Source organism: Glandiceps talaboti, chromosome 7 (assembly GCF_964340395.1).
Source record: "Glandiceps talaboti chromosome 7, keGlaTala1.1, whole genome shotgun sequence".
NCBI classification, from domain to species: Eukaryota; Metazoa; Hemichordata; class Enteropneusta; family Spengelidae; genus Glandiceps; species Glandiceps talaboti.
Genome location: NC_135555.1, coordinates 6,572,403 through 6,581,230, shown reverse-complemented (window position 1 = coordinate 6,581,230; position 8,828 = coordinate 6,572,403). Strand labels below are relative to the sequence as shown.

General features: G+C 34.4%; 1 protein-coding gene across 1 annotated transcript; it reads right to left on the bottom strand.

The window, feature by feature from the left end:
• Positions 1-2,802: 2,802 nt before the first annotated feature.
• LOC144437759 (phenylalanine--tRNA ligase, mitochondrial-like) lies at positions 2,803-7,833 on the bottom strand. The gene is made up of 5 exons (XM_078126775.1): positions 7,242-7,833; positions 5,985-6,144; positions 5,193-5,324; positions 4,452-4,609; positions 2,803-3,701 (listed from the first exon to the last, which is right to left on the bottom strand). The coding sequence occupies exons 1-5, from the start codon at positions 7,797-7,799 to the stop codon at positions 3,411-3,413; spliced, it is 1,299 nt and encodes a 432-aa protein (XP_077982901.1). The 5' UTR covers positions 7,800-7,833; the 3' UTR covers positions 2,803-3,410.
• Positions 7,834-8,828: the final 995 nt, after the last annotated feature.

The window sequence follows — 8,828 nt, the reverse complement described above, 5'->3', positions numbered from 1 at the left end:
GATACCTTGTACTGACAGACATGAAGTGTATCACCAAACCTTGAATCAAGACATACCGACAGACATGAAGTGTATCACCAAGTCATGAATCAAGACATACCGACAGACATGAAGTGTATCACCAAGTCATGAATCACAACATACTGACAGACATGAAGTGTATCACCAAACCATGAATCAAGACATACTGACAGACATGAAGTGTATCACCAAACCTTGAATCAAGACATACTGACAGACATGACTTGTATCACCAAGTCATGAATCAAGACATACTGACAGACATGAAGTGTATCACCAAGCCATGAATCTAGACATACTGACAGACATGAAGTCTATCACCATGACATGAATCAAGACATACTGACACACATGAAGTGTATCACCAAGACATGAATCAAGACATACTGACAGACATGAAGTGTATCACCAAGCCATGAATCTAGACATACTGACAGACATGAAGTGTATCACCAAGCCATGAATCTAGACATACTGACAGACATGAAGTGTATCACCAAGACATGAATCACAACAAACACAGAGAACTAGCGCAACAACTTTCGACCTTGTAAAACTTAGATAATAAATAACAGATGTTACCATCATCAGACGGTAATATTGTAATCCTTAAACTCTTAGCGACTACTTTCATAGCTAATGTATCACATTTACTACTCTTGCCACAAAAGTTGACTTTTTCAGACAAAAATTTACACTTATGAAAGCTCGGTGTGTATGACAGCGGGGCCCTGAACTAGATAAAATGAAAATTAAATGTGTTTGAACATTTAAATCAAATATAGCAACCAAAATTTGGCATTATTGCATCAAGATTTATTTATATTGTGAACAAAGACAAGTAAAAATGGCAAAAAGAATGATGAATAAGAGAATACAGGTAACAGCTTTCATATTTCAGTCCCACCAATATTTTCAGTAAAACTTAAATATCAGCTTGTTTTTTAAAACAGGTATTAAAGTGGTCATATGGATGACGACTGGATATTTATTTTGGATCTTTTAATTCATAAAACATTTTATCATGGTTTCCTACTTGCAAAATTAATGTGAAACAACATATGCCAAGTCTGTGTTTGTAACTCAATACATTGCAAAATGCTAAAAATGTTTTTAAAAAAAAAGAAAAAAAAAAGTTGTTATTGTACAATACAATAACAAACATTTTGCACATTTATTAATGTTTTCCAATTTATTGAGTTACAAACAAGGACTTGTAATATGTTGTTTCACACTAATTTTTCAAGTAGGAAGCCATGATAAAATGTTTTTATAAATCCAAAATCCAAAATAAATACCCGGTCATCATCCATATGGCCACTTTAATGTTGATCAGACAAAAATAATGTTATTTTGAATATTCCACTTAGAATGAGATTACTGTATGATAGAGATTACAAGAAATGTCTGGCAATGATGCCATGTGTATAAACCTGGTATCAGATTCAGAATCAGATTCACATTGGAGGACAACATGAGACTAGTCTCATATCGAGCCTCAGGTTCAGCCTTACATATTCACATGTATGGAAAATTAAGATAACACCCAACACAAGCTGTCAAACAAGAACTATCACCATGGAGACTACAGGAAGTGGCCCCCACTTCACATCCACCATAAAATGATACTTCTAAAGATTTCTCAATAAGATCAAAATCTTTCTAAACGGCTGGAATAGTGCCTACCAATCAACATAAATCAGATGAACTTTGACCTACTACAAATGTTTCAGTGACAAGATAGTATCTTTCTTTTCCAGTCGTTTTTCACCTGTGTAAGCCCAGTTATTCCCTCTCCCGTCATGTGGATGTGAATAGAGAATATGTCCTTTAGCCTCGACTGTGTGACTGTTTTTGTTTAGTGTCGTCATGATTTTTTCGAATATGACACTATATGAGGCTGAATTTGAGACCATCTGAATCTGACACCAGATTTAATACATGTAATGGTACCTAGTCTATTACAACTGTATTTGTATATGAATATCTCTGATAGTTTTTTATTTGTATAATAAGTGTATATTTTGAAATGAGTGTCTTGTTTTAATGTCCAATGATATCACAGAAATTATGTACAAAGATGTAAATTATTGTGAAAAATATCAATAAATGATGTCATAGAAATATGTATGTACTATGATGTGGATACTATTCGAGAATACTCTAAAGCTGTCGTTTATTAGCCCTAACAGACCTACTATGTTGGGTCCTGTGTGTGTGTGTGTGTGTGTGTGTGTGTGTGAGTCTACCTGTAACTCAAACATGAATAGGCCAATTTCAATCAAACCTTCAACAAATGTCAGGTGCCATAGTCATATCACTTTGTTTCATGACCTTCAAGATAATGTAAAAAATTTACATTTTGCCCATTGACACCACAAGCTCATTAAATACAGTAGACTGTATTCATGTGTCTACACCCATGTTATCAATAACAAGCTTGGTAGTGATATCTGTACCTTTGACCTTGACATTCAAGGTCAAATAGGCACAACGTGTCATAAAACTTCACATTTTGCCCACTATGAAAGTTTAATAAAAAGTGACCTTATTTGATTGTCTACACCCATTTGATCCATAATGGGTTTTCTAATGAGACCTTGACCTCTGTCTTCTACATGTATATTGTAGAGTAGTGCATTTCTGTAAAAAACAGCCGTTACTCACGTATTTGATGAAATTGATACTTGCCTCATTCATCCATCACTTTATTCATATTTTAACACACATTGTTCATTTCAAATCTTTGTCAAGTTTATTCAAAATCTGAAATGGCTACTAAGTACCTAGTCTAGCTGCATGGCCAGTTTGAAAAAAAACAATGCACGGTTACATGAACGTTTACCCATTAAAATGGGCCGATGACAGTCCCTCCTCCAAGAATGCTCTAAAATGTGTGTTAAATGCCCACACCAAGTCTTTAAAATACAAACCATGTACATTTTATTAGCTACAAAGGCAAGGTAAAGTTTTGAAATCAAAATTTTTGTTTGGATTTCTCTGATCTACCGACACACCTACTAGATGTACATGTAAATCATAGGTCACACAAGGATATATACGAGTGAGCTATTGACTGTAATATATTTATGAAAGTATTATCACAGGTGTCAGAAATTTACTTCAAACTTTAAAACTTGAAAAATCCATAACTACAGGTACCCGAACTGTAATCCTGATTTTTTGTTTCGATATCAATCTCATTTTTGGTTTTAATTGCAATTTTCATAACTGTATTGAGAAGTCCACAGTCTTTGATTTAATTTTTGCCAACTTTCATTTCCACCTCAAGCTTGAGGCTCCAGGCAATTTTGCTGATTTCTGCATCTTTACCAACCATTCTTTGAAAACAGCACTTTTCAAAAACTGTTTTGAAGCTGTATTTGATATTAGATTTTTCTAACTTCAATATTAAGCTCATTCTCTGCAGCTTCGGCTATCTTCCAGTGTATTGTGCTGACTTCTGTCTTGGTGAGTGTTTTCTCCATGTGTCTGTAGTCTATCCTGTAACAATGACTCAGTCTTTGTGTCTTAGGATGAACGAACTCATCAATCAATGTCACTTGCTCTACCAAGTCGCCGCCAACACTGCGTACAATGTCGTAAAAATCATTGGGTTGATATCCTGATGGACACCAGAATGAAATATCATTTCGTAGTAGTGGATATTTGCTGAAAGGCTGAAATACAAGGTAAGATCAAGATATGTAACTTATATTATTATAGCTCACTTATGCTAGAGACATCATTTGCTACAAAGGGCCTTGAGATTAGCCACTAGGAGTGAGGAGTGCTGTAATAGATTTCAAAACCTTTGCGATCTGTAAATTTGGGTAAACTTAACCTTCACGGGCAGGGAAACATTTCCACTTGACTTTGATATTAAACTCAACTTTGATTCAATTATTATTGTTCAGTGTATGAAAATAAATAACATGCCATCCTTCAGGTTTGTGCACATAACTATAGCATTGATACCCTTGGCCTTCACTGTGACATCATCAGTGTTAGCATGGAATGAGTACCATTCCTTGGGAAGGTAATAAATCATCACATTGTGAAAACTGTGTTTTCAAAAATACTAGCGTTCATTAAAGTGGCCATGTGGATGAGGATTGGGTATTTGTTTTTCAATTTGGATTTATAAAACTATTTTATCATGGCTTCCTCGTTGAAAAATCAATGTGAAACAACATATGCCAAGTCCTTGTTTGTAACTAGCTAAATAAATTGCCATAGATTGATAAATGTGTAAAATGTTTACACATCTTTTAGCTTTTTGCAATTTATTGAGTCACAAACACAGACTTGGTCAATGTTGTTTCACATTGATGTTTCAAGTAAGAAGCCATGATAAAATTGTTTTATAAATCCAAAATAAATACCAAATCCTCATCCATATGACCACTTAAGGAATGATCGTCATTTACCTGGAATTGAATACTGAATGGATTCTCTTTTCTAAACTGAGACAGAAACCTATCATCTTCACTCCAGAATAATCTAATATCTGGAATATTAAATAGAATCATTGCGAGGCGTTCTAATCCCAAACCAAAGGCATATCCAATCTTGTTAGTGGCACCAGCTGAAAAAAAGAAAATAAACCAATGTTAGTTTGAGAGTGAAGGTTGCTGCCATAAATGGAGATTTCTACCATATCTAATGTCACTGTACATGTGTGGTGCTAATTGTCTGGTAAGCATTCATTGTCTTGTCAATACTTTTGTCTTTTAGAAATAGGATTCAGAACTTTCATTACAGAAATTTGACATACATATATGGTAAGTAGTATAACAAAATCCCATGATGCATTAGTGCAGGTTTGTTGTACTTGGATTATTTGCATTAGTGCTGGTTGTATTTTCTGATGCTATACTTTCACATGGAGTGAAAGGGGAGCAGAAAACACCCAAACACAAATGTACCCAAACTGGCACTCACATGTAATGGGGTTCCGTTATCATTACATGTTTATCCGAGACAGCGATATTCTATATAAATCATACTGTATGTATCACAGAATGAGTTTTAAGGAATACAGTGTGATCATGAGATTTTACCTCATTTCAATGAAAATGCCAAATAAACTAATACAACACAAAACCTTCCAATCATTTTAACAAAAATTTTAATAACTTGAAAATAAAACTCGTTATATTACACTGTACCTCTGTTGAGAATTTCTTGTTCCATGATTCCACTGCCTAGTACCTCTAACCATTCTCCTTGGAATTTGATCTCCAGTTCCCAGGATGGATGAGTAAATGGAAAGTATACATCAACCCATTTAGTCTCAATATCTAGAAAATATATACATTATGTAAGATGACAATCGAGTAAAATTTTCTTCTGACAAGAAATAAATTGATCATATAAATTGCCTGGTGAATTTGCTGTTATAGTGGAATAATACTATACATTATATTCTGTATCCTACAAGTACTTCACAAAGGTGAAAATATTTAAATACAATGTCAATGTCTGATATGAGTGTTGAACAATCCTTCATAGATTGAAGCATGAAAGCAGCAAAAACTGACACTGAGATTCTGTCTATGTTGATCTAACCACATCATCTTCCATGTATTAGTATTTGGTACATATCGTAGGCTGAATTTACCTTGTAGTCTTCTGTTACCACCAAAATTATGGGAGATGCCATGGGTTTTATCAATCCCCAGATATTCATTTTGATAAACATAATCATATGAAATGAAACCACTAAAACCTGCACTATCAAGATTTCACAGTTTTCTTTCTCATGTAGTTCAGCTCAAGAATCCCTTGCTTGCCCTTGAAGATGATGTAAAACTGGGATAGCTAGGTTTTAACACTGGGAAGGTACAGTGTTAGCAGTACTGAGATTGCCTGATAGAGTATACTATATGCAGTTCTCCAGCTGCACTATACGTATACAGTAGTTTACTATTACACAAAACTTGAAATGCTTTTTTTTTTACCTTTGCCAAATAGATGTTCTATAAGTTCTGTCAGAGTCTGTTTTAACTGGAATTCTACAAGTTTGACTGCTTCTAGAGTGTGGTGCTCTTGTTTGACAGGAGACTTCTTTCCAATCTCAAAGAGACTGAGAAACGACGGATCGTTGCAGTCTTTAAACAACTAGAATATAGGGAAAGAGGACAATTATTAGTACATAATTTTATAATTGTAGGAATTTTTCATCATTTACTATAATGTACACTTCATAACATACCCGACTTACTACCAAACCTGAAAGATTATAAAATTTCAATTAGGCGACACAATGTTTTTACATCTCACACAGTTTTTGCTATGAATTACACAAATAAAATACAGGTACAAATGTATTGACAGCATGCACACACATGAAATGTTACATTTTATCTCACTGTGAACACAAATAAACATTCCTGTATTTGAATTTTGAATCCTGCTTGCAATCATTTCATCTGACAGATGTGTAGATGTCATTATTATAAAAATATTCCACACAAAATCAAACTAATATTTCCTCTACCACCATGAATGTTGATAATTATTACAATATGATTCTGTTTCTATCATTCCTACTACAAATTCCATATCTCCATAGGGACGTATGGTATAGTATCCTTTGACAGACAAATTTAGAGTTTAGCACAGATTTGCATTAAGTGTGCTTGGCTAGCTAATTTAGAAAGATAAAAACAGTCAAATTGGTGACAAAACACTTCAACAAGGTCTAACAAAACAGTTTTTGATGTGGATAAAATTACCCAAGAATAAGAGAGAGAACATATGAACACACTCTTAAGAACTTGTAATACATCCATAACGGGATATCCTGTATTGTATAAGTGTATTAAGTAAAATGCATATCTTTGTATGTCAGACCAAAGGCATTACACTCAGACAAAGTAATCTACAGCCTTGAGCATATATAAATTTTACATGGCTGTTTTTATTTGTCTAGTTACTGTGAGAAAAATATATCAGTAGCATCCTGAATCATGCATATATCACTCCATATATGTGATCAAGCACTCACATTAGTTCACACACTTTCTATATACATGGAACTGACCAGATGATGCTCTGTTAACCTGGCAAATGCTAGTCAGAACTTTAGGAAACCCTTTTGGGGATGAGTTTTGCTGAGACATGCACTTTTCATTTGGGTTTTTAAAACATGGATATATTATGTTCATTAATACATCCATGGTTTCAAGAAACCCCTCTGGTCCATTGTATCTTACCTCATGTTCATGATACAATCTAACACCTTCCATTTGATGAAATACAGGATAATGGCTAGCATCTACGGTATCTCTACGGTAGACATCACCTACCACTAGGAAGGCATCTAGTCCTGATCTCACCAAATCATACTGATGAGCTGACGTATGTGTACGTAATATTGTGTCTGTATTCAAGTAATAGTTGTCCTGTTTCTGCCGACTGATGTGGTCTTTTGGTACAAGCACTGAATCAAAATTTTGTTCCGAACTGACAATCGGACTCAAGTTGTCATAAATAGAGAAGATAGGGTTACCACGGGAAGTAGCAAATCGTTTATAAAAGAAGTCACGTATTTGTTCTTTGATCAGGCAAACTGGGTGGTGTTTGAGGTTGTGCAAATCTCGGCCAATCTTTGAGAGAATTTTTGGAGAGACTGTGGTCATGTCATCTCTATGGAACGATTTCCCTTGTATCAAAATATTGTTATTCTCCTGTACGGAAGACTGAGGATGATGTAGATAAGATGAGGTGTGTAGTGGTTGCCATGACAACTGAGGTTTCCTGGAGATCCTCATCAAATGATGGTAGTTTCTGCAGGTTTTATACCACATTGCTTTGCTCCTCAAAGTCAACATCTTTAGTAAGATAGCATGCATTCAATTATCAAAAGGCACTTTTGGTGTGAACCTTATCCTGCTCTGGAGTATCCTTCAGTGTCTGTAAGCTGGATCAGAAAAATTGAAAGTTTATGCTACCTTTCAAAAAACATTTGTCAAAATCCAATAGCAAAAATAATAGTATCTTTATAATCCCATATAATCATACAATAATAATTATCATTATCCTATGTTTTGAATAACATATTTAAATAAGTACTAGTTATGGATTTTCTGCCGATATTTTCTATCCTCATCTCATTTGAATTTGAATTTGAATTTTCCGTATAATCCTTTTAGTTCTATTTTACTTATTTCTCTTCATTTGAGTTTTGTAACAATACTAACATGATTATAATTTATAGTAAATCATTTGGGAATTTTTGCATGTTCGAAAAAATGTTATCTTTAGTCCGAGGAAGCTCTGACTTCAGTATGGGGTCAAGTCATGCCAATATATGGTACCACTTGTCATTTACTGACTGAAATCCACCTTATACAATCAATTTAGTCTGACTAGTTACACAAGGGGATTCATACACTTTGATGTCCACAGCTGTAATCTGCAACTTGCAAGTTGCAAGCAGAATTCTAGTTCTCAATTCCTACGCTGGTGGCGGTGTCCAGTTCAAATGTTAACCTTTTTCATAATTATATGAAGAAAATGAGGTAGATATGTTGGAGGTCATGAATACCATCCTCAATCACCATATGTACTTACAAATCGCACACTTTGATCATACCTGCAAAACAGCGATTCGGTGGTTTCACATGTCGCTGGGCGCAGCCATTTTTTGATTCCCTAGCTAGATGAAAATTGTATGAAATGGTTATGAAATCTCCGCGACTCTTTTATAGCGACTGATTTAGTCATATTCGTGATTAATTTGGAATATCAATTCCTAATTTGTTCCAGAAAGTAGTGTGTTTTTTCAGTTAATGAAGATG

Bases quoted from the DNA above. Each gene is read 5' to 3' on its own strand.
- LOC144437759 (XM_078126775.1), bottom strand. From the start codon at position 7,799: ATGAGGATCTCCAGGAAACCTCAGTTGTCATGGCAACCACTACACACC. The intron at 5,325-5,984 runs GTAAAAAAAAAA...TATATTTTCTAG, and splicing joins AGAACATCTATTTGGCAAAG to ATATTGAGACTAAATGGGTT. The intron at 3,702-4,451 runs GTAAATGACGAT...CTTGTATTTCAG, and splicing joins CATTCAGTATTCAATTCCAG to CCTTTCAGCAAATATCCACT.